Source organism: Zalophus californianus, chromosome 10 (genome assembly GCF_009762305.2).
Source record: "Zalophus californianus isolate mZalCal1 chromosome 10, mZalCal1.pri.v2, whole genome shotgun sequence".
Classification (NCBI taxonomy): Eukaryota; Metazoa; Chordata; class Mammalia; order Carnivora; family Otariidae; genus Zalophus; species Zalophus californianus.
The window spans coordinates 87,931,733-87,957,566 of record NC_045604.1 but is presented as its reverse complement, the minus strand read 5'-3'; the positions used below and the strand labels follow the sequence as shown (position 1 = coordinate 87,957,566).

The window sequence follows — 25,834 nt, the reverse complement described above, 5'->3', positions numbered from 1 at the left end:
AATAGGAGTAACCATTGCAAGCCTTTAAGTCTCAGCCAGAATGTCTTAATAGTAGTCCAATCTCCATTTCTTGTTCTAAGCAGGTAAAATGATAGAAGATTACTGGGGAGTTTCAAGGAAGATTCTTGGAGATCTGAAATTCTTGGAGAGTCTTAAGACATATGACAAAGACAACATCCCCCCAGTGATCATGAAGCGGATCCGGGAAAGATTCATTGATCACCCAGATTTCCAGCCAGCTGTCATTAAAAATGTGTCATCTGCCTGTGAAGGTTTGTGCAAATGGGTGAGGGCCATGGAGGTGTACGATCGTGTGGCCAAAGTTGTGGCTCCCAAACGAGAGCGGCTGAGGGAGGCCGAGATGAAGCTAGATACACAGATGGAGAAAATGAACCAGAAGCGAGCAGAACTGAAGCTGGTGGAAGACCGCCTCCAGGCCCTGAACGATGACTTTGAAGAGATGAATACCAAGAAAAAGACCTTGGAGGAAAACATTGAAATCTGCTCCCAAAAGCTGGTCAGGGCAGAAAAGCTGATCAGTGGTCTTGGCGGAGAGAAGGACAGATGGACAGAAGCCGCCCGGCAGCTGGAGATCCGGTATATTGATCTGACAGGGGATGTGCTGTTGTCCTCAGGGACTGTGGCTTACCTGGGGGCCTTTACTGTGGATTATCGGACAAGGTGCCAGAAGCAGTGGTTGGCCCAGTGTAAAGACAAGGTCATCCCCGGCTCCAGTGACTTCAGTCTCAGCAACACATTAGGAGATCCTGTAAAAATCCGTGCCTGGCAGATCGCTGGGCTGCCCATTGACTCTTTCTCCATTGACAATGGCATCATTGTGTCCAATTCCAGACGCTGGGCCTTAATGATTGACCCTCAGGGGCAGGCCAATAAGTGGGTCAAAAACATGGAGAAAGCAAATAAGCTGTCCATCATCAAATTCTCAGATGCCACCTATGTGAGGACGCTGGAAAATGCTCTGCAGCTTGGCACTCCTGTCCTACTAGAAAATGTTGGAGAGGAGCTGGACGCCTTTATTGAGCCCATCTTGCTCAAGTCCACATTCAGGCAGCAAGGGGTTGAGTACATGAGGCTGGGTGAAAACATCATCGAATACTCCAGGGATTTTAAGTTATACATCACAACCCGTTTGAGGAACCCACATTACCTCCCTGAAGTTGCCATGAAGGTCTGCCTCCTCAACTTCATGATCACACCCTTAGGTCTCCAAGATCAACTCCTTGGCATCGTGGCTGCCAAGGAGAAGCCAGAACTGGAAGAGAAGAAGAATGAGTTGATTGTGGAAAGTGCCAAGAACAAGAAGCAGCTAAAAGAAATTGAAGATAAGATCTTGGAGGTCCTCTCCCTGTCTGAGGGCAACATCCTCGAGGACGAGACTGCCATCAAAGTTTTGTCCTCCTCCAAAATGCTGTCTGAAGAGATCTCTGAGAAACAGGAAATTGCTTCAGTAACAGAAACACAGATCGATGAGACTCGGATGGGCTACAAGCCAGTGGCTGTCCACTCTGCCACCATCTTCTTCTGTGTCTCCGACCTGGCCAACATCGAGCCCATGTACCAGTACTCCCTGGCGTGGTTCATAAACCTCTACGTGCATTCCCTGGCCCACAGCAGTAAGAGCGAAGAACTGGACCTTCGCATTGAGTACATCATTGAATATTTTACCCTCAGCATCTACAACAATGTCTGCCGCTCTCTGTTTGAGAAGGACAAGCTACTTTTCTCCCTCCTCCTGACCATCGGCATCATGAAAGAGAAAAAGCAAATTAATGAGGAGGTTTGGTATTTCCTTCTAACTGGAGGTGTCGCCCTGGACAACCCCTTCCCCAACCCAGCTCCTGAATGGCTGTCTGAGAAGGCATGGGCAGAAGTGGTCCGTGCCTCGGCATTGCCGAAAATGAAGGGCCTCAAGGAACATTTAGAACAAAATGCCGAGCAGTGGAAGCTAATCTATGACTCCACTTGGCCCCACAAGGAGAATTTCCCTGGATCTTGGAACTTCCTTAAGGGATTGGAGAGGATGGTGATCCTACGATGTTTGCGGCCTGACAAAATCATTCCAGCTATTCGGGAGTTCATTGCTGAACACATGGGCAATGTGTACATCGAAGCCCCTACATTTGATCTCCAAGGGTCCTACAGTGATTCCAGTTGTTGTGTACCGTTGATTTTCGTGTTGTCTCCGGGTGCAGACCCAATGGCAGGTAAGGGCAGAATGTTGTATAAAGAACATAAATGGCCCAGAATTCATGGTCGGGTAACAACAGCATGTCCCTTATAGCAGGAATCTCAAACTCAGATGCTTTGAAAGCCAGACCATTAACAGGCTCAGGTGGGGCTAGAGGGGGCTACTGAAGATTTCTTTTCCCACCTAAAGGAAGCAGCTGCTACTCAGCTCCCAAGCATTGTGCCGTCTGATAATGTGAGCTCAGGATGGCCAGATCGCCTGATTTTTCAAGAGAAATCGGAAATGTGGAAATCACCCATTTTTACATCTTGATAAGTCATTCACATTTTTTCCTAAAAATTGTGAGGACCAGACCGGGGCTAGTTTTAAGCCTGCTGTCTGTTAGTTTATCATCTTTGTCTTAAATCATTTTCTATGACTATTGCTTCTCCCAGTTAGGCTTTTCTTTTGATTTTTAAATTAAAATTTTTTTAGATAATTAATACTGTGTATAACTGTGTAGAGTTTTAAAAAAAGCAATGCAGAAAAGTACAGAACTGTGGCTCAACCAGTGCCATTTTGTCCCCTCAAGGGACATTTGGCAAAGTGGGGAAACATTTTTTTTTTTTTCGTCACAACTAGGGGGTGCTACTAGAATATGGTAGATTGAAGCTGAGGTTGCTGCTAACCATCTACCCTGCACAGGACAGTCCCCCACAACAAAGGATTATCCCAAAATGGCCCCAAATGTCAGTAGTACTGAGGTTGAGAAACCATCATGCAGGGTGAAAGGTACATCTTCCTCCTAACCCTTCCAGAAGTAACCATCATTACCAGTTTGTGTAGCTTTCCAGAAACCGATTATTGCATGTTAACACTTATGAGTTGTTGACAGGAATAGATTAGTTTTCTGTTCTGTTGGATCTCAAAGCTTTAGTTTTCTCTGTTACTGAATGAAGAAAGAGTACCAGAAATGCAAATGACAAAGGTTGCCATCCTCCTGTGAAAGCTGGGGAGTTTGACATCTATCCCGACCCAGATACAAAGCCAGCACCCCTGCCCCGCAGAGAAAGTCAGAGGAGCAAGCTGAAATGAACTGGTACCCTTTCCCATACCACAGTGTTATTGTCAAAGATCAATTCATGGCCACTTTCTAGTAGCTTTGTTCTTTTCCCCTATGTCCTTTACATGACAGATTTAAACAAGAGAAATGAGGGGAAACTGGGAAAAGGAAAGAAGAAAAATGGAGGAAAGGTCAGAGTATGTTCTGTAAAATGATGACAGGCGGGTTACATCCAAAGCCTTATGTTGCATATTCCTATCTGTCTGCTAGAGGCCTGATCAGATTCAGCTTGGAGAACTTCCCAGGAGACCTCATGGCTACTGTGTCCCTCGTAGTACCTCACACGAGGAACCACATTGTATCTGGTTGTCTTTCCTGATTAAGATTTGATCAGGGGACTCAGGCATTGTCAGTGTGATCTACCTCCCCATTCCACTTCCCTTGTAAAGCTCCCCATCGGCCTCACACTTAATGTGATGATGGTTCTTAATCTTGGCTGCCCATGGGAATCACTTGGGAGGGCTTTAAGAAAAATCTCCAAGTGCAGGCCATGCCCTCCACCAATTAAATTAAAATCTTTGTGAATGAGGCCCAGGCATTATGTTTTATAAGCTTTTCGGATAATTCCAGTATGTTTTGGAAACAACCGACCTGATGATTTTTAGCAAACTTAACAAAATTATTCCCCAGATCCCTTATTTCATTAAGGGTTGCAAAACAATATTTTAATTCTATCACTCCTTCCACATTTAGTAGCTGGAACTCTTCTATAAAGAAGAATTTTCCTTTATCATCTCTTTGGTTTACTCTGACTGTGTGTAGTTCAAGAAGGACCAGCAGAATAGACGTTTGGTTCATTCCTTGATTTCTCAGCTTTTGGATTAATGAATTGGTAACCTGCAAAGTTACTTAAGCTGGTAAGATTTTCTTTGAGCCATTGTGAGCCCATAGATTTTTCTTTCTTTTTTTTTTTTAAGATTTATTTATTTATTTGAGAGAGAGAGAGAGTGTGGGGGGAGGGACAGAGGGAGAGAAGCAGACTCTGCTAAGGGCAGAGCCTGACATGGGGCTCAATCCCACAACCCTGAGATCATGACCCAAGCAGAAATCAAGAGTTGGACGCTCAAATGACCGACTGAGCCACCCAGGCGCCCCATGAGTGCATAGATTTTAACATAGTGGCTGTTTCAAACATGGCGGTGTCTTATTATTTATCATTCTTTTTGATTCTCAAGTCATTCAGTCCCCGGCCTGTGGGTGCTCCTTCACACCTAAAGTTCTCACATAACCCCAGTAGTTTTTTATAGCTTCCTTGCTGTATAGAATTACCATGTATTCTGGGCTCAGCTTGTACAGACGTTTCTTGAAGGAACTCCAGTTCTTTCGGCAGAGGCCAGGGCATTTGGAAACCACAATCTGGGTGCTACCAGATGGATCATTGATTGAAGACCTTACTGCTCTTTCTGGCTGTGTCTACCCTGTTCGTTCCATCAGTGCTTTGAGTTTTTATCTTCAATGACCGTGCTTTCCATTTCTAGAAGTTTTATTTGTTTTATTCCAAATCCATGTATTTTTTTTCCACAGAATTCTGAATTTCATTATGCTTTGTGGTCCATCTTTTAATGATTTTTAGATGTGTTTCTTTCATGGTCTTTTTTGGAGATTATATTAATCTGCTAGAGCTGCTAAAACAAATACCAAAAACTCAGTGGTTTAAACAAGAGAAATTTATTTTCTCCAAATTCTGGAGATTAAAAATCCAAAATCAAGGCGTCAGCAGGGTTAGTTTCTTCTGAGGCCTCTTTCCTTGGCTTGTTTTTGGCCAACTTCTCCCTGCATCTTTATATGGTTTTCTCTCTGTGAGTGTGTCTATGTCCCAGTCTCCTCGTCTTATGAGGACACCAGTGCTATTGGATTAGGACCTCACCTAATGACCTCATTTTAACTTAATTATCCCTTTCAAAACCCCATCTCTAAATAAAGCCACATTCTGAGATTCTAGGAATTAGAGCTTTAACATATGGATTTGAAAGGGACACAATTCAGTCCATAAAAGAGACCATTCGTAATCTTTGAGGGTATTAATTCTTCTGAATGCTCTATGTGCTGACTATCCCTTATAGTCATATATTTCCTCATGTAGTTTATAATTTGTTATTGTGAGTTCACAATCAGCAAGCTTGTGTTATTTCGTGGGAGTCTCATAATACCTTGGGTTTTAGAAGTGCCCCAACAGAACAACTTTGCATTTGCAAACCCTGATGCCCCAGGGGTTTTGCCATTCTGGATCAATTTTATGGGAAATTTCTCAATTTGGGAATCCCACCCAAAGGGTACCATAAACTCACACCATTCATCCGCATGTGGCAAAGGCTTCGTGTGTTGTTTTCTCAGTGGAGAGTTGTTTACTTTCTACCCAGGTGACGAGCTTCCACATTGCTTCTTGACCAGTAGCCAGTTTCTGGCCACCTTCACATGAAGATGTAGCCCTTTGAGGATCCTAACTGTATGCAAAAGTCTCAGTTCCAGCCTCCCTGTCTCTTATGAGTGCAAAAGTCATGTCTCCACAAACTCCCAACATCTAGACTGGTTAAATGAAATATGGTATATTCCAATAGTGAAATACTGAGTAATCACGAAAAAGAATAAGACTTTGCTGTACATACAGTCATACCTCGTTTTATTGCACTCCACTTTATTGCACTTTGCAGGTGCAGTGGTTTTTTTGTTTTTGTTTGTTTTACACATTGAAGGTTTGTGGCAACCTGCATCAAGCAAGTCTGTTTGTGCCTTCTTTTTTTCTTCTTTCCTTCCTTCCTCTTTCTCTTTCTTTCTTTCTCTCTTTCTCCCTCTCTCTTTCTTTCTTTCTTTCTCTTTTTTAAGATTTTATTTGTTTATTTGAGAGAGAGAACACGAGTGGGAGGGGGGCAGAGGCAGAGGGAGAAGCAGACTCCCCGCTGAGCAGGGAGCCTGATGTGGGGTTCGATCCCAGGACTCCAGGACCATGACCTGAGCCGAAGGCAGATGCTTAACTGACTGAGCCACCCAAGTGCCCCTCTTTTTTTTTAAAGAGAACAAATTGGGGCACCTGGGTGGCTCAATCGGTTAAGTATCTGCCTTCAACTCAGGTCATGATCCCAGGGTCCTAGGATTGAGTCCCACATCGGGCTCCTTGCTCAGCGGGGAGCCTGCTTCTCCCTCTGCCTCTGCCTCTCCCCCCTGCTTGTTCTCTCTCTTTCTCACTCACTCTCTCTCTCTGACAAATAAATAAAATCTTTAAAAAAATAAAGAGAACAAATCTACACCTTTATTTACTTTTCAGTCAGTTTAAATCCTTGAGGGGTATAGCATCACACGGTTCTGTGGCCAATGGCCTTGGCAGGAAAGTTGCTTCAGAATTTGGCACAAGCCATGCCACTGTTTCCATGAGCATGAGTTAATTTTCCTCATATTACTCTATTTTTGTTCAGTTTGCCACCAGGAGTCACTGTGTTGTTCTTTGCTTCATACACATAAGCACATCTCTTGCCTAGACAGAATTCAGTTTCATGTTGAGCATAAACACCTCCAATTTTAAGAAGAGCTGTCTTCTCCCTCTGGTTCGGGAGAAAAATAGCCTTGGAGCACAGCCTTCCAGATGTATTTGTCGATTTAGGAGTCCTGTTCCCAGGGACACCTGGGTGGCTCAGTTGGTTAAGCGTCTGCCTTTGTCTCAGGTCATGATCCCAGGGTCCTGGGATTGAGTCCCACGTTGGGCTCCTTGCTCAGCAAGGAGCCTGCTTCTCCCTCTGCCTGCCTGTCTCTCTCTCTCTCTGATAAATAAATAAACTCTTAAAAAAAGAAAAAAAAAAAAGGAGTCCTTTTCCCCGCAGGCTCCACAGGCTCCAAGGTGGTAGAAAGAGTATTGGTGCAACTTTTCAAACAGCATTTGCTCACTTCATGTCTCTGGGTCACATTTGGGTAATTCTTGGCCATATTTCAAACTTTTTCATTCTTACTATGTTTGTCACGGTGATCTGTGATCAGTGATTGCAACTTACTGAAAGCTCACATGATGGTTAGCATTTTTTAGCAATGAAATATTGTAAAGTTAAGGTAAATGCATTGTTTTTTTATATATAATGCTATTGCACCCTTAATGGATGACAGAATAGTATAGACATAACTTTTATATGTACTGAGAAGCCAAAAAAAAATCATTTGTTCACTTTATTGCAATATTCACTTTATTGCGGTGGTTTGGAACCAAACCCACAGTATCTCTGAGGTATGCTTGTATTGATGTGGAAAGATCTAAATGAGAGCAGCAAATGTAGTTTTCTATATATGCATTCACTTCAATGCATAAAATATCTCTGGAAGGATTCACAAAGAGCTAGTAACTTTGGCTGCCTCTGAGGAAGAGAGAAGTGAAAGAGACTTACTTGAAATTTCACTATACACATGCCTATTTTTCTAGTAAAATACATTTGTAACAAACTAGTTTCTAGTTCTTTGGTTGTGTGCTCACCTCTCTAGTTTTGAGTTCCCCCTTCATTTTTGGCACTTGGGAATTTCTCTTTCGTTCAGACTCTGAATTTTTTTCTGGTATATGTAATTTTTTTTAAATCAAGAATGTCTATGTATTCAGAACAAAAGAGGAATCAACAGTAGCTTCTTTTACCCTCTTACCAGAAATTTAAAGCTTCCCCATAGAGATGCTTTTTTTGTAGTTGACAGGAGCCAGTGATTTTGATGTAACCCTTCCTTCTGCATTGTTATTGTTAATATGGTCTTAGTTGGCCTGTCCTTTTTCAAAAGCCCCCTTTTCTTCCTGGGTGCAGGCCTGCTGAAGTTTGCCAACGACCTTGGCATGGGAGGTGCCAGAACACAGACCATCTCCCTTGGCCAAGGCCAAGGCTCCATTGCTGCCAAAATGATCAACACTGCCATCATAGATGGGACCTGGGTGGTGTTACAGAACTGCCACCTGGCCACGAGCTGGATGCCCACGCTGGAGAAGATCTGTGAGGAGGTGATTGTTCCTGAACGCACTAACATAAGATTCAGGTGAGGTGCCACCCTGCCCACCCCCCCAACAGCCTGTTTCTGGGCCCCACCCTTGAGCTCCAGACATCATGCTGGTGGCTGGGAATGCAAAGGTGAACAAACACAGTTCTGCTTTTAAGAAGCTCTCAGGCTAACAGAAGACAGACCACAGATAAGTGATGTTGACACCATGCAATATCTTCCGTACTTGTTTACACAAGAACCATGGAACACAGAAAAGGGAAGGGAAAGTTGGGGAATGCCCAGAGGCCTGACAGTTACGTGGGGTTTTGAAAGATGAATAGGAGTTTGCCAGGAAAGACATTTCAGGCAGAAGGGACAGCATCTGTAAAAGCAAAAGTGTGTATGAAGGAAACACTGAGCCATTATTCTATGACTGTGGGGTATATGCTGTGAGACATTGTTGGGGGATGTACTATGAGATGTGTCTGGGAAGGTAGATTCAATGTCAGCAAATCTGATTTTTTTTTAAATTGTGTTGAAAAAACCTTACCTGGAGTGTAGACACCATTGTCCACGCTGCTCTATCCTATATTTCTTGGGCTCTGCAGAATTGTAATCAATATTAGAAACATCTACTTGTTTTTTGTGAACTTTAAGCCCGGAAACACTGGGCCTTGGTTTTTGCATATACAGAAGGATGAGATAAACCAGACAGACTTCAAAGCCTTTTTCAACTCAAATGTTCTCTTATTCCGGGCCAAGGGTCAGCAAACGATGGCCTGCAGACCAAATACAGCCTGGTACCTGTTTTGCTTAGCTTGTAAGCTAAGAATAACTTTATACATTTTTAGATGGTTGGGAAAAAAAACGAAACAAGAATAATATTTCATGACACATGAAAACTAAATGAAATTCAAATTTCAGTGTCCACAAATAAAGTTTTACTAAAATACAGCCATGCTCATTCATACACTGACTGCTTTCACATTAGAAGCCGTTGTGACCGAGACCATATGTCTTGCAGAGCCTACAATATTTATTCTTTGATCTTTTATAGGAAAAGCTTGCCAACTCCTGTCCTAGGCCACAAAGCTTGCTAGTTATTTTCATTTTAGTCATGTCTGCCCCAAAACAGGAAAGTGTTTGGTGTTTATTTACAAAGCCAGATTAGGCCATAGTTTATTGTATTCATGAAAGACTCATATAAAATTCATGGAAGATTTTAAGGGGGATCCATCAGTTTCAGGAATTCTATCTAGTTCGGGATGGTGAGTTGACTAAATACTGTCAATGACACACTCAATGAACAAAAAATTATTCGTGCTGACATTAAGGTCTTCTATACTACGGTCCTAACCCAAAAGTCGTTACCTCAGGTGCCTCCAGGATCCAGGAATATAACATACATGAGTGCAGAGGACAGGCACAAGGGATCTAGCAGTTCCCACCCTATGCTAGCAGTCATCATGGGCAGTCAGCCTTGCTGTCCGACATCAACGGAGCGATGTGGCGACAGTGGTGAACTAGAAGCCCGTGCCCTTTAGAGAAGAGCAGTGACTGCCTAATACCAAGTGACTGTTGCCATACAGGAAGGCAGGCCCCTTGTGATTGGATTTTCTGATTATTTTCAAGGGAAGGTGGGAATCTAGAATTCAAAAAAAAAAAAACCCCTAGATTTTTAAAAGTTGGCAACTACTTCAAAACTATGCTATAATGTGGTGTTGGTTTGCAAGGTATGGGCTAAGCACCACCTAACTGCAGCCTGAAGTCAGGCCTCAAGCTACATGTTCATAGTCTCTTCTCTTCCTTCCTGGCCACTCCTGGGGTGCCAGGGATAGTACCTGGCCATCACAGATGCTCAGGTAGTCTAGCACAGGCGGGGGGTGGGCAGGGGGGGAATGTGGTGTGGCATTTAAGAGAGGGCCTTTGTCAGTTGCTTCTAAGTATTTTGTCCTTGAAAAACCCATGTGACCTCTGCCTGCCTCCATTTCCTCATTGGTACAAGGGGATAGCTAATCCCTTCACATAGCCACCCTGGATTCAAGTGAAGGAGGGACACATATTCTCATGGGGTTTGGCATCTAGTAGTGCTTAATACACGGTGGCTATTATTTTTTGTTATCGTTTTTCTATATAACTTACTGCATTGCTCTAACTAGTTTAGGTCTGTTGTTCTTCCAGACTCTGGTTAACCAGCTATCCATCAGAGAAATTTCCAGTTAGCATCCTCCAAAATGGGATCAAAATGACCAACGAGCCCCCCAAGGGGCTCCGGGCCAACCTTTTGCGCTCCTACCTCAGTGACCCCATCTCGGACCCCCTATTCTTCCAAAGCTGCCCAAAGGCAGTCATGTGGCAAAAGCTGTTGTTTGGCCTTTGTTTCTTCCATGCCATTGTTCAAGAGAGGAGAAACTTCGGACCCCTAGGTAAGAGGTGATAGTGCAGGTGGGCTGCTGGGGCACAGATCACACACAGATACAGGTGTGTATTCGAGTTTGTACTCAGAGAGGGTTGCCAGTAAAATGCTGTGTAAGTATATGCCGTGTAATATTTGGGACAGACTTAGACTAAGCATGATTTGTTTATCTGAAATTTAAATTTCACTGACTGTCCTGTACTTTTACTTAATAAATCTGGCAGCCCCTATAACCAGGTCACTACCAATGTCAGGGAAAGAGCTGATGCTCCAAAATCAGAGGTCTCCTAATTACTGAAGTAATATGTTGATGAGAAGATTGTAGGCCCTTCCCTTCAATGGGTATTTGCTTATCTTAGGCACGAGGGAGTTGTCCCTCCAGAGTTGTCCCTCGTGCCTACTCCCCCAGGGAGTTGTCACCAGCTAATTTATGACATTGTAAGTAGTTCTCTACACATGTACGTAAGAATGAAAGAAATACAACCTGGACATTTGTGCTTCTTCCTGAAAAAATAAAAATAAATTTCATTATTAATGTAACCTATCCATGGCCTAACTTAATTTAATACTTTATATTAACTTAATACTCTTGTTAGAGGAGAACATCAAATTGCTAAATACAGATTCTACATCCACTTGGTTTTAAGGTTGGGCTGCCTCTGATTTTGTTCAATAGCCTTGAAATGACCCACCTCGAGGTATTTTCAGCTGTTCTTTTGGGTTAGATAAGGAGGCAAACTGTCCTCTTGGTGATTCTCTCTGAGCATCCTCTTTCCTTCTACCATCACACCATAGCTCCACAGACCACCTGACCCTTCCACAGAGGGGTGCAGGGATGAAACAGTCGGGGGGGGGCGACACTCCCCCTGCATCTGCGTTTCATACACCACATTCTCCCACCACTGTTCTTCCACCCACACCAGATTTCCAAAAATCCACGTAATAGTTTGGCTTGCAACCAACTGGCCAGTTGTGTTTTGTGTGCCAGACCACGGATTTTATTATTTTGTTATATTTTTTATTTGCACGCAAATGTTCGGGAGGAAATTAAACGTCCTTATTGAACACAGGTCTGACCATACCCTGCTGTCTCCCACCACGCCCAGTTAGTTCATGCATTTGTGCCCCTTTCCCAGACCCACTGGGCGTTCATCACTATGCCCTTGAAAATGCAAGTGATACTTTCTTCGAAGTTGGCTATCCCATTTTCCCATGAGCACGAGGGGAATTCTCAAAACTGACTTAGTTCTGTTGCCTAATCACAGATACTGTTCTCTAGCTATGCTTTAGTGTTATTTTTGGAACTCTGTGCATTACCACAGTATTCCAGTGAATAATTCTCATTCCACAAATCCCACGATATTAACATCCACCTTAACAAATGGGGAGATCCATAAGGAAATTGATTTTAGAATGGATGTTTTCTCAGGCAGAATGGCTCCCACATTGGCAGTAAATGTCAAGGCTAATAGTTGGCCTGGTGCTTGATATTCATGGGGCTGAAAGAGGCTCCTGATTCATAATGATGCTTAACTCTACAGCTCAACGTCTGAGTGGAAATTATGAGCTCTTGGCACTGAAGCCTCTTCCATGCCTTGTGCAGGTTGGAATATTCCTTACGAATTCAATGAATCTGACCTGAGGATTAGTATGCGGCAGATCCAGATGTTTCTGAATGACTACAAGGAGGTGCCATTTGATGCTCTAACTTACCTAACAGGTATTTATGGGAGGAAGCTTTGCAGTTATAAATCTCCTGTATCATACTCCACCCTTCTACCCTTCTGATCCCATCTCTATTCATTTACTTACTCACTCAGTATTCATCTTTCAACTAACATTGAGCTCTTACTAATGCTGGTCACCATGCCAGATATTGTAAAAAACTAAGATACAATTCCTACCTTCAAGCGGCTCACAGTCTACAAAGGAAAATATATACATATACGTATAAATAAATGACAGGGTACCTGGGTGGTTCAGTCGGTTGGGCATCTGCCTTCGGCTCGGTCATGATCTTGGGGTCCTGGAATCGAGCTCCGCATTGGGCTCTCTGCTTAGCAGGGAGTCTGCTTCTCCTTCTCCCTCTGCCCTTCCCCGCACTCGGGCTCTCTCTGTCTCTCTCTCTCAAGTAAATAGATAAAATCTTTTTTTAAAAAGAAATAAAAGACAATACAGTGGTAAGTTCAACAAGAGAAATATTTATGAAGTAGAAAGGTAGCACAATGATTAAATCTCAGGGATGGGGTAGGGGATGATCATGGAGAACTTCCTGAAGGCATAAAGGATGAGTTTTGAGGGACGAATAGGAGTTTATAAGTGGAAGAAGAAAGTAGGGTAGGCCATGGGAAGGAAGAAGGAGAGCATTCCCAACAGAGGTTCCCTGAGGTGAAAACAGCACTTGCTGTTTTGTATTAAAGCAGTCTATCAGCAACCTTTTATTAGTCACCCAATATATACTAGTACATAATATGGAAGAACGTAAATGTATAAAATTTGGTTGCTTCCCTCAAGGAACACATCATGTAACCCCAGAGATAGGAGATAAACTATAGACGGGCTAAGTGAGTGGAATACCATGGCCAAAGGTCAAAATGCATCTTAGTAGGAAAACCCTGGGCATTTTCAAGATTACACACAAGTTTCTTCCTTAGCTCCATATGTTAGGGAGTTTGTCTGGATACGTTCCCCGATCATGCGGCAGGCACTCTATATACACAGTCATCACATCCAGTCTCCATAGCAACCTTATGAGCTTCACGTTAGTGACCCCATTTTATAGCTGGTGAGACTGAGGCCTCTGGACAGTAGTTCTCAACCAAGGGCAGTTTAGCCCCCAAGGGGACATTTGGCAATGTCTGGAGACATTTTTGGCTGCTACTGAGTAGAAGCCGGGGTTGCTGCTAAACATGCATCATTGTCCTACAATGCATAGGACAGCCCCCACCACACAGAACTATCCAGTGCAACATGTTAATAGTGCGAAGATTGAGAAATCTTGCTTTAGAGTAATTAAGTTCAGTTGTAAAAGGTCACGCAGACCTTAACTCAGCACACTGTCCCCTGCAACAAAACCCCAAGTGACACACACAACATAAGGTCAATGGCTATTAGAACTTCTCTAAAGAAGTGAGTCCTATTCCTATCATTTCAGGCCATTCAGAGGCACATGCCAGTGCTCTTCTTCAGAATGCAGAATGAATGTGGGGCACTTGGGTGGCTCAGTCGTTAAGCGTCTGTCTTCGGCTCAGGTCATGATCCCAGGGTCCTGGGATCGAGCCCCGCATCGGGCTCCCTGCTCTGCGGGAAGCCTGCTTCTCCCTCTCCCACTCCCCCTGCTTGTGTTCCTGCTCTCTCTCTCTCTCTCTGTCAAATAAATAAATAAATAAATCTTAAAATAAATAAATAAATAAATGTTTAAAAAAAATAAAAGAATGCAGAATGAATGCATCGTTGCCCTGGGGTATGGTTTTAGTATTGGACTCTCAGCAGCTCATAAAGCGACCTGCCCCAACCGTGTCAGCCAGCATGAGGATACTCACTTTCCACCTATTCCCGTCAGGATGGACTAGTTAGGCTGAGATAATCAACAATCTGCACATCTCAAGGGTGTAAGAGGTCAAAGGTCCATTTCTCACCCTCTCTACATGTCCAGTGTGAATCGGCAAGGGTCTGTGCTCATTGTCATTATTTACCAGGGGCACGGCTGGCAAAAGCTCCAGTGACTCTCGATGCCACGTCTCAGGACGTATGTGTGTGTCATAATGCCACAGGGAGAACACTGAAGGGCTTGTGCCAGGAATCAAGTGCACACGAACTCGTCTCCCACACCCTGCCCCCTGCAAGGGACCCAGAGAAGTGCAACCTGCCTATATGCGTGGCAGGAAAGAAAAAAAAAAACAAATATGGATGATCATTAGAACTCTGTACTGACTAATCAGAGAGACAGGTCTCATTTTTTGGACAGTTGTTATCAAATTAGATGGCCCAAAGTCAATACATTCTTTTTTTTTTTTTTTAGTTTTCATGTTTTTTTAAATTTTTTATTGTTATGTTAATCACCATATATTACATAATTTGTTTTGGTGTAGTGTTCCATGATTCATTGTTTGTGCATAACACCCAGTGCTCCATGCAGAATGTGCCCTCTTTAATACCCATCACCAGGCTAACCCATCCCCCCACCCTCTTCCCCTCTAGAAACCTCAGTTTGTTTTTCAGAGTCCATCATCTCTCCTGGTTCGTCTCCCCCTCTGACTTACTCCCCTTCATTCTTCCTCTCCTGCTATCTTCTTCTTTTTCTTTTTTCTTAAAATATGTTGCGTTATTTGTTTCAGATCTGTGATTCAACAGTCTTACACAATTCACAGCGCTCACCATAGCACATATCTTCCCCAATGTCTATCACCCAGCCACCCCCTCCCTCCCATCCCCGACCACTCCAGCAACCCTCAGTTTGTTCCTGAGATTAAGAATTCCTCATATCAGTGAGGTCATATGATACATGTCCTTCTCTGATTGAAAGTCAATACATTCTTAAATCGATACCCCCAGCCCTTTAGCAGGGAGAGTAGAGACCTTAGAAGAGACAAAAGCATATCCTGGTGCCTGTAGGAACTTCTGCTCTTGCTACCAGAATAGACATATAAGTAGCTATAAAGAAATGTACCTATCAATGGTCTGGACAGCTTCTGCCAGGGCTCAAATTACTCAAGAAGTATGAGCTTCCCCTTAGACCCTTACTTCTCCCTTAATGAACCACCCAGATCCTCCTCCTAGGCATTCAGACCCCTCCAAAACCAAGAGAAGCTGAGGTCTCTCACCCTGAACTTGGGCCATATTTCCTATTTCTTGTCTGTAGACCTGTGTCTTCCTGGAATGGTTGGGATTGGAAATGAGCCCATCTTTCACACACACACTATACACGCAAATGTGTTTCCTCCCTGCAGACTAGTGTGTTGTCCATAACTACAAAATACCAGGTAGCACCCACATACTGTGGAATCTGGACAGCTAGAAAATGCGTCGTGGGGTTAGTGAGAACAATTTGATGTGGCTTCCAAAGAGTTACCTAATTCTTTTTGTAGAAATCTGAGTGTAGAAACCTGAGTCTCAGAGAATGATATTAATGAAGGGGGTGGAGTATCCCAAAGCAGGATGTATGGGATAATCTCAATTTTCTAAAATAAATAAATATATGTATTTATAATAGCTATAATAAATTGAATGCTTTCTGTGTGCCAAGCACTATACTAGATGTTTTATAAGCTTTATTAACCACAACCTTGTAAAACGGTTACTGCAATTATCTCTACTTCTTGATGGATAAGGAACTGCTGGAATTGGAACCCAGGACTGTCCCATGCCAGAGTGCTTGTCCTGAACCATCTTTCTGTAATGCTTTTCACATATGTATACACACATACCCACATACCTGAAGAAGTCTAAATGTTCATAGTTACCTCTGGCGGAATTATTGGCGATTTTAGTGTTTTTCTTTCAGTTTATTTCTGCTTTGTAACTTCTAATAAGGTGAATAGGTACTATTTTTGTAGCAAACATAATACCAAAAAGGCCTGGTGTCATCCCAAGGTGAGCATTGGTTTTAGCAACCCTGTGTCTCAGCAGAGCTCCTTGGCTGGAAGAATCCTGTTTTAGGTTAATGACCAAGTTCATTATGACCTTCCTTGGGCTCAACTTCTTCCTGTTGGTTGTCCCCAGGGGAATGTAATTACGGAGGCAGAGTGACTGATGACAAAGACAGGCGTCTGCTGCTGTCCCTTCTGTCCACGTTCTACTGCAAGGAAATTGAGGAGGATCATTACTGTCTCGCTCCTGGAGACATTTACTACATCCCTCCTCATGGCTCCTACCAGGTGAGGGGCTCGGCAATCCCCATGTGGCTAGGGGCTGCAGTGTAGGCAAGGAGGGCCTAGAGGTAGCCTTGGGCTTCCTGACTTAGGCCCATAAACTGTTTCCAAAAAGCCCCTAAGAGAGACATTATTACTCTTTAATGAAAACTGAGCATTTGATAGATAAGGCCTTTTCAAAATGTGGGGTCCATCTTGGGGAGTTAAGGGGACAGATGGCTAAAATGAGGCCTTAGTAGTAAACAGGCTGGAAATTGGTACTTGAAAACAAAGGTTCAAAGGGGAAGGACAGAAAAACTGGATGGAAGAATGGGACAGGAAAAAGAAAACAGGAAATCTGTGAGAGATTGAAAAGAGTTTTCTTTTTTTGAACACCTGTTATATGTCAAGGCCTAGTCCTCTGTAACCTGACTTATCTTCCCATTTACAAATAAGGAAACTGGGTGTCAAGGTAACACAATTAGTCTGCAATAGAGCTAGGATCCAAATCCAGTTCTGTCTCAATGCAGAGCCAGAACTACTGGGAGGCAGGGGGGAAACAAAGAGAAGCTAGGGGTGGGAAGGGAGATACTCAGACCTCTGCCTTCATACTCACTCCCCAGAAAACTGTATGAGGAAGAGCTTGGGATGTGTTCACCCTGTGTGTGTGTTGGCGGGGGGGGCGGCCGGGGGGGGGGTGTTGGTGTGTGGCGTGGTGGGCAGGCGTGGCCCGTGCTACCAACCCAGTGTGATTCTTGCTTGGGTTAGGTCTGGCCAAGCCCTGAGTGATCTCTGGGACACCAGGGCACCCGGGTTTGTGTCAATTGAAGATTTCCTTTCCAGTCCTATATCGACTATCTCAGGAACCTACCCATCACAGCCCACCCAGAAGTCTTTGGCCTCCATGAGAATGCTGACATCACCAAGGACAACCAGGAAACCAACCAGCTGTTTCAAGGGGTGCTGCTGACCCTCCCTAGGCAGGCAGGAGGGAGTGGCAAATCCCCTCAGGTAACCAGGTGTTGGGCAGGAGACATAATTAATTCTGTTTCCCGGGCAGTTTTCCACCTGGTGGTCACACAGGATTGTGGCTGATGACCAGGAGGGCAGAAGAGTGGAGGTCTAGCAGACCCCTGAGGGGAGAGTATGGGTGCCCGGGTCTTCCTGCTGAGAGTCCTTAGATACAGAGCTGGAAGAGCACCAGTGTTTCCAGATTGTGAGCTGCTCCTGGATACTCCTCATGATTCGTTGCTATACCCATATATCATCTACACTCCATTTACATAATATTTAAAACTAAATCTCTTTTGCTTAAAAACATTTCTTTTAAAAGCTGCTCATCAGTACCATAAGTGGAAACCCAATGTCATTTCCAAAAAAGTCATGACAGCCACAAAAAAGAAAATGAAAGTTAAATAGTTATTAGGTTCCTCACAGATGATGTCGCTGAGGCCCTGCTGGCTCCTTGTGGAAAGAGGAAGATCAGCCAGTGTTACAGAGCGTTTAATTAGCACTGATCCGAGACTTTGTCCTTGAGAAGAATGAAAAGTGAAAGGTGGCTGAAACTTGGAAAGAGAATGACTCTCTCACCATATGATTCAACATGATTTACTCCATGCCCTGGAAACACCTAGAATCAATCATTTTGGGTGCCTTTCATGGTTAGCGCACACTTTATGAAGCGCAGACCCCGTCTACCATCCTCAGTCTACAGATGAGGGTGAAATGAGCATGAGAGTTAGACACCTGCTTCAAAGCATTCATCAGCTCAGGCAGAGCCAGACCCAGGACCACCATCTTCTGATGCCACCATGCCCTCTTCTTTCCCTGTCCTTCCCTTCCCTACCTTCCAAGCTAACCCATGTTCATGGCCTCTCAGCTATGGATTTCTCTTGATTTGGCTCATAGCGCCATAACTATAATAGGTATGAAGATAAAGTAGTCTGCTTGGTCTCAGTTTAGGGATGGAAATTCCCCCTCACAGAAGAGAGAAGAGGGAAGGAAGTGCTTGTTCCAAGCCTCTCAGATCCACAGGATGGCCGAGCTCTCTGTCTCTCCCACAGCCGGGTCCTACTCCTTGTTCCTCTAGGCCTGTCCCCTCTCCACTTGGCCAACTCCATTGCCCTGGACTATTCTTGTTCAACACTGAGGAATGGCCTACTGCCTTCCCAGGTGGCCTGTCCTGTCGCTGGCACTGAGCAAGAGGCCCATCTGTACCATGAGCTGGTTCTGAGACGCTGGCTGAGGGAGCTGTAGGAGATGCTCTCCTAGGGCTAACCTTAAAAGACAGGAGTTTGGCAGGGTTCAGTGCTGCCCTGAGGCTACCTGGCTGAGCAGGAATTCCCCGCCCAGCCCTCAGGCTGTCATTGCTCTGCTTTGTTACTTTCTGGGCCAAGAGGCGATGCCTTCCCAAAGACCAGTAGAGAGGTGAGGGCCCTCCTTTTCCCTGGGGCAGAATTGGCTTCTGTGGGAGAGGTCCCAGGAAGGTCATACAGACTCAATGCTCATTGGTTCAGGTTTACCCAGACAAAACCACAGTGCACAGGCCTTGTTTCTCATTCACCTCTCTACTGTCTGCTCTTTAAGGAAGTGATTGAAGAGCTGGCCCAGGACATACTCGCCAAGCTTCCCAATGACTTCGACCTGGAAGTGGTTGTGAAGTTGTACCCCGTGGTCTATGAGGAATCCATGAACACCGTCCTAAGGCAGGAGCTCATAAGATTCAACAGGTGGGCCCGATGGTCTTACTTGGATCCTGGGAACTTGGATCCTGGGAGTTGGAGTGTAGGGGTATGATCTCCTGGGCAGTAACAGATGTGTATGCTTGATAAGGGCTGCTGTGCAAAGGAAGTGGCTTGCCCCACTCACAGGGAGGGCTGTCAGTAGGGCCATCCCAGCATGTGTTCACCTACTGTTAAATCATTTTTTCTATTCATTCTCTCCCATTCATGCATATGACACCTGGAAAGTCAGGTTAAAACCAATACCAAGCAGGCTAATAGGAAAAGTAACTATTAGAACCACTTTTCTTAAGCCCTTAGTGTCACGTATGGTTCCAAGTACCATGCTTGTGTTTGCATTCAGCTGTATAGTAGTCTTTTGAAATATGCACAATTAGTAATCCCTCTGCCACCATTTTACAGATGAGAAAACTGAGACCCAGCAGAGTGAAGTAACTTGCACAAGGTCCCATAGTCATTCAGTGACAGAACTGAGTTTGAACCCAGGCTGTCTGATCCCAGAGCCCATGCACTTAGCCAATACGTGAAATCAATATGAACAGAGAAAGTGGTGGAGAGAAGTTTATCCCATTACCCCAACCACAGAGGTAGGGAAGGGGTGTTATGGGCTGGCCATGGGGCTAAGGGTGTCTGGCCCTACTCACTTCTCCAATTACTATATATAGCATAGAACCCAACAGATCATCTTGACTTGACTTCTAAATAAGACTGAAAGGATTCTCAAAGACCATCTGTGCCAAATGAGAAAAGTCATCACTTCTGCCTTCAAGTCCAAGGTTCTAACTCCTCCCAGTTCTTCATCTGTTACTATCTCCATTTGCCTCATTGCTCAGTTTTAGGGACAGCCCTGACTCTGAAGGACTAGAAAACTGGAAGAATGTCATCTAAAAATTCCTTGCCTTCCCAGTCTCAGGACTAGTTTCTAGAGTCAACAGGCGGTTGGCCATATGGGGGAACCAAACAAAGTATGGGGTATGAGCTAAGGATGCAGCAGTACTCCTGTGAGTCAGATACCTTGGCATGATGGGAGATGATTGTCATTCGTCCAGATGTTAAGCCTAATGGCTTGCCTCTTCTAAGGTCACTGGAACTCTTCCTTGGTGGTTGCAGGGGACTTCACTAGCCTTTACCACTGGTCATTGTAACAGAAGAGAACAGGCTAACAGCAATCTTATTTTCCAAAGATGGTCAATGGATTAATCACATTGAGTAATACTCTTACATTCCCCCCCAGTACTTTTTCTGACCTAGTCACCAAGTAGTATGAGAAGCCCGAAATGATTAGATGACAGTTCAGCTTCCAATTCAGGGAAGCCATTATTGTGTCTTTTAGGGCAAATGTTCCTTCTCTGGGAGCTAAAACCTTGAAACTAGCAGAACTCATAGTTGCAAAAATAGAAAAAGCTCTTGCAAGTAGGTCTTTAGGTGGAATAGCTACAGATCTTCAGTATAATCCCTCAGATGGTCCCTCTGCCCCTTAACTCCTCAGCAAAGCACATGCACCAAATGTCTGACCCTTAAATTCCTCTTAGTAGGACTATTTAGTGATTACACATCCAGGAATCTCTTTCTTGTATTTGATCATTCTCGTATCCCTTTGGCTGGGATTCCAAAAGTCTTTGGAGATGACAAGTTCTCTCTGGTGCATGCTCTTTGGCACTGTCAGGTGAATTCCCTCTGGGCTTGGCTAGGTCTCATAACATAAAGGCCAGAGAGAGAGACAGGCAAACTTGGCATCTCCCAGGATGCCCTTCAGCTGCCTTTTCTCAGGCATGGACCTCATAATCTATAAAAATAACAACTTTGACAATATGGATCAAATCCCTTCAAATTGTATTACCTTTTTTTAAAAAAGATTTATTTACTTCAGAGAGAGAGATAGAGGGAGAGAGCACATGCCTGGGGTGGAGGGACAGAGGAAGAGAGAAACTTAAGCAGACTCCACGCCCAGTGCAAAGCCCAACATGAGGCTTGATCTCACGACCCAGAGATCATGACCTGAGCCAAAACCAAGAGTCAGACACTTAACCTGCTGTGCTACCAAGTGCCCAAATTTTATTACCTTTTGACCCAGAAATTCTACCATTACTAGGAAAATCATTAAAAGTTTCCACAAAGATTGATATGGATGGATGTTCCTAGCAATGTTGTTTACAGTGACAACAAACCTAGAAATAACATGTTACAGCAATAGGGAAATTGTTAAATAAAATGAAATACCTTGCAGTCATTAAAAAGGATGATTTAGGGGTGCCTGGGTGGCTTAGTCGTTAAGCATCTGCCTTCGGCTCAGGTCATGATCCCAGGGTCCTGGGATCGAGCCCCACATTGAGCTCCCTGCTCAGCCAGGAGCCTGTTTCTCCCTCTCCTGCTCCCCCTGCTTGTGTTCCCTCTCTAGCTGTCTCTCTCTCTGTGTCAAATAAATAAATAAAATCTTTAAAAAAAAAGGATGATTTAGGTTTCTATTGAATTGGAAAGATGCTCCCTCTATGCTAAGAGAGAAAAACAGATACCAAGAAAAATTTATGTTTACATACAGAAAAATTTGGAAAGATAAATATCAAAGTTATCTTTAGGTAATGAGATACTGTGTGATTTAATTTTCTTCTCATCTTCGTAATTTTTCTATGATGAGTGTATATCACTTGTATGACCTTTGAAAGAGGGGAAAAGTGAAAGGAGACCTGGAGTTAGTATACTTGGATAGAATAAAACCAGAGAGCCTGGCTGAGCCAGCTCCTTTGTTCTTGCAGGCTGACCAAAGTGGTTCGCGGAAGCCTCATTAATCTTGGCCAAGCTATCAAAGGGCAGGTCCTGATGTCCTCAGAGCTGGAGGATGTCTTCAGTAGCATGGTCGTGGGTAAAGTGCCAGCCATGTGGATGGCCAAGTCCTACCCATCATTAAAGCCACTGGGGGGCTATGTGGCTGACCTGCTGGCCCGCCTGGCCTTCTTCCAGGTACTTGGGAATCAGGGCAACTGGGTACCTGGCATGCTCATTCAGGTGTAGAGGACATTCTGAAATGGACTGAGCACCTACTAGAGACAATCTTCCCAGAGTTGAGGTGGGGGGGGGGCAGGGGGAGACTTTTCAGAGTCTTTGGAAAGATTATAGCCTATAGAGACAAGAGTAGGAACCAGAATACATGTCACAAACTGGTGGCTCGTGGGCCAGATTCGACTGAAAGATATATTCGGTTTGGCTGCCTGGTAATTTAAATTTTTTGAGCAAGTGTGTCAACATTGAATTATTATACATAAAACTCCAGATATTCGTCCTACAAAAAAAAAGGAAGACCTGAAACAATGGGCCTGCATTCCTGAATGGCAACTATTATGAGAGAGTGCTGTTGGCTCAGTTTAGACAAGGCACATAGTTTCCACTGCTAGTCTCTGTTATACCCCTGATACCAGCTTGCACCAAGCTTTTCTTAAAGTAGAAATATATATAGAAATATATGTCTTTGTACCTTCATTTCAAAAGTGGGAAAATATAAGCTAAACTTAGAGGGCTGCCTGTTTTAAGAAAAATGAGAAAATGAGAAAAGATATTTTTCCTAATGGGACTCATTTACATTATCTGCCTTTGAACTATCTTTGATGTGTTGTTGATTTTGAATTTTTATTTCTGCGGCTCTCCAGGAATGGATTGACCATGGGCCCCCTGTGGTCTTTTGGATCTCTGGATTCTACTTCACACAGTCTTTTTTGACGGGTGTCTCTCAGAATTATGCCCGGAAATACACCATCCCCATTGACCACATCGGATTTGAGTTTGAGGTAGAGGTGCTTTGGGTTAGGCCAGCTCATGGGACCAACCAGGGAAAGCAATGTTGCCTATTTCTTAATGAGTCCGAACATTTGGATGTGTTAAGGCCCAAATGCTTCTGAGATGGTACAAATGAAGTATTTAGCACAAATTAAAATAGCTCCAAAGTTATTCCTGACAGAATCAGAGGATTCCCAAGGCTTTGTCTGTGTGTGTGTGTGTGTATGTGTGTGTGTATATATATATATATATATACACACACACATATATACACATATGGAATCTTCCCAGAGGAAAGCTCTGCCACCATTATACCATGAAAAATTGAAGCATCTTCCCCCACTGTTTATTCACCATGGCAGACTCTTCCTTTGGAAGGACTCATTTGGTCTTGGGTAGTCCTTTGCTTGGAGTGAAGTCAAAGGAATGTCCAGTAATCAAATATCAGTCTGTCCATATATAGAGAGAAAGGAGTAAGATCATCTTGTTGAGAGGTTGCAGACTGGTTGCCTAGGTCTTAATTTAGTTTATGAATGAATTTGATGGTCCTTGAAGACAATGTTAAGCTGAAATTAATGCAATAAAGTAACAAAATAACTGGATAAACATTGGAGAAAAAAGATAAAACCATCTTTTTTGATGTTGAAATGATTGTATACCTAGAAATCCTAAAGACTCTAAAAACACACCTATCAGAATACTGATAGGTATTAGAATACCGATATGGTGGCTGGATACTGGTTAAATACACAAAAATCAATAGCCTTTTCCTATTCTAGCAATAAGTACTTAGAAGTAAAAATGAGAAAAATATTCACAATAACAAAAAGATTACAATTTGAATGATTTTTAAATGGAGTTTGTGATCTCTGGTTCACCATAATCCCTACCACTCCTTGTTTTCCTACACTTGGACCATTTTCTGCATTCACCTGAAGGAATTTGACTTTGCCACCTCTGAACCTAAGCAGTGGTGTGCTGGAGCTGGCTTATATCAACTCACCAGAACCAGTTGTGGCTGGTTATTACATAGTTGATAGCCTAAAACTGACCATATGCACCATAGACATCAACAAAAACTACAAATCAAGGCTCTATTTCTCCCCACCAGAGAACTGCTTCACCAGCATGTGTCTGAATCTAACCCCTCACTTTATAGATCCAGGTCCAGAAAGGGAAAGGACTATGCAAGGTTGCTAAGCTATAGTTAACATGGCCTCCTGACTCCTACTTTAGTGCATTCTCTATGCCCACCATATATAAGGGCAGCATGCTGACTAGGGATCAGACCCAGTACATGTGTGAGGGCAGGAGGATTATCACAGAAGCCCCAGTGTCCTGGGAAATGCATTTGGGAAAGGCAGGCATTGCAGCAGATATTCTAATCTCTTCATGCTGCCCCGTTTAGGGAAATGACAGGTAATAGAACTTACAGCTTCCTCTCTTCCAGGTAACCCCACAAGAAGCGGTCATGGAGAGTAGCCCAGAAGATGGGGCCTACATAAAAGGCCTCTTCTTAGAAGGTGCCCGCTGGGACAGGAAAACAAAGCAGATCGGGGAGTCTTTCCCCAAAATTCTCTATGACCCATTGCCCATTATTTGGCTGAAACCTGGGGAAAGTGCGATGTTTCTGCATCAGAACATTTATGTGTGTCCAGTCTACAAAACAAGTGCCCGAAGAGGCATCCTCTCTACCACAGGCCACTCCACCAACTATGTTCTCTCCATTGAACTACCAACAGACAGGCCCCAGAAGCACTGGATAAACCGAGGGGTAGCCTCTCTGTGCCAGCTGGATAATTAATGGCATCTGTCTCAATGCAGAAAATAAAAGGCATTTCATTCTTGACCACAGCCTAGCTTTCCTTTCATAAGAGGCACCTGGTATGATGAGGATGGCAGCAGTTATATAAGTAGAGCACTTGCTATGAGCCAGGATTTCAGAACAGCCCTATAAAGTAGGTTATTATCATCATCCTCATTTGATGGCTGCAGAAACCATGATACAGAGAAGGTAAGTAAGATCTCCCAAATCAGATAGCTACTAAAATAGTGGAGCCTGGATTTGAACACCGACAGTGGGACTCTTTCTTCAACCTAGACCTTTAGCCATTTGGCTAAGCCCCTTTTTGGTTTTCTCTTGTCGGTTTTGCTATAACTGCCACTGAACTTTTAATTGCTTCTTTCCTCCTCTGTGTAGTCTCAGGTTCAAAGAGGATTGAGCTGCTTTCATTTTTTTAAGGTTTTGATATATTTGAAAATCACTTCTCACAACAATCATGTGGTGGGGTATTATTATGCCCATTTTAGAGATGCAGAAATGGAGGCTTAGAAAAATAACTAGCCCAAGCTTCCACAGTTCATCAGTGGTAGAACTGGGACACAAATACTTCTCTACTAGCCTGCAACAGATGCACAGAAATTTCAGGAAGAAAGGAGACATGAGAGAACCAGTATTTGTTGCAGGCCTACTGCATGCCATGGGTTGTGCCTGGGCCTTTAGATGTCTTGATTGTTCCTCTGTGGTACGTACGACAGTCTCTCCCTCTGGAGGTTCAGGGAAATTATGTAACTTGCCTAAGGTCACCCAGTTCTTTCACATTGCAGAGCCAGGTTTTGAGGCAAGGTCTGTCTGGCTCTAGAAGCCATGCATTTTTCACTGCCACATGCTGCCTCCCTGCCAACAACTTGGCTGTGTTATGATGTAGAATCTTAAATGTGTAGCTGCAACAGCCATGTCCAAAAAATTTCTAGTTTATCACTGTTTTCCCCCAGGGCCAGCTAGAAGGGAATCCTGAGGGATATGAAAATCACATT

At 43.8% G+C, this 25,834-nt stretch overlaps 1 protein-coding gene across 1 annotated transcript in view; it reads left to right on the top strand.

The window, feature by feature from the left end:
• Positions 1-24,845, top strand: part of DNAH3 (dynein axonemal heavy chain 3) — a 175,669-nt gene extending 150,824 nt beyond the window's left edge. The window contains exons 52-61 of the mRNA XM_027612190.2: positions 84-2,225; positions 8,075-8,300; positions 10,425-10,669; positions 12,263-12,379; positions 16,381-16,535; positions 17,352-17,519; positions 19,095-19,237; positions 22,003-22,207; positions 22,891-23,028; positions 24,468-24,845. Of these exons, the coding sequence (XP_027467991.1) occupies positions 84-2,225; positions 8,075-8,300; positions 10,425-10,669; positions 12,263-12,379; positions 16,381-16,535; positions 17,352-17,519; positions 19,095-19,237; positions 22,003-22,207; positions 22,891-23,028; positions 24,468-24,821 (3,893 nt within the window). The 3' untranslated portion in view covers positions 24,822-24,845. The remainder of the gene's footprint in view (positions 1-83; positions 2,226-8,074; positions 8,301-10,424; positions 10,670-12,262; positions 12,380-16,380; positions 16,536-17,351; positions 17,520-19,094; positions 19,238-22,002; positions 22,208-22,890; positions 23,029-24,467) is intronic.
• The last annotated feature ends 989 nt before the right edge of the window (positions 24,846-25,834 follow it).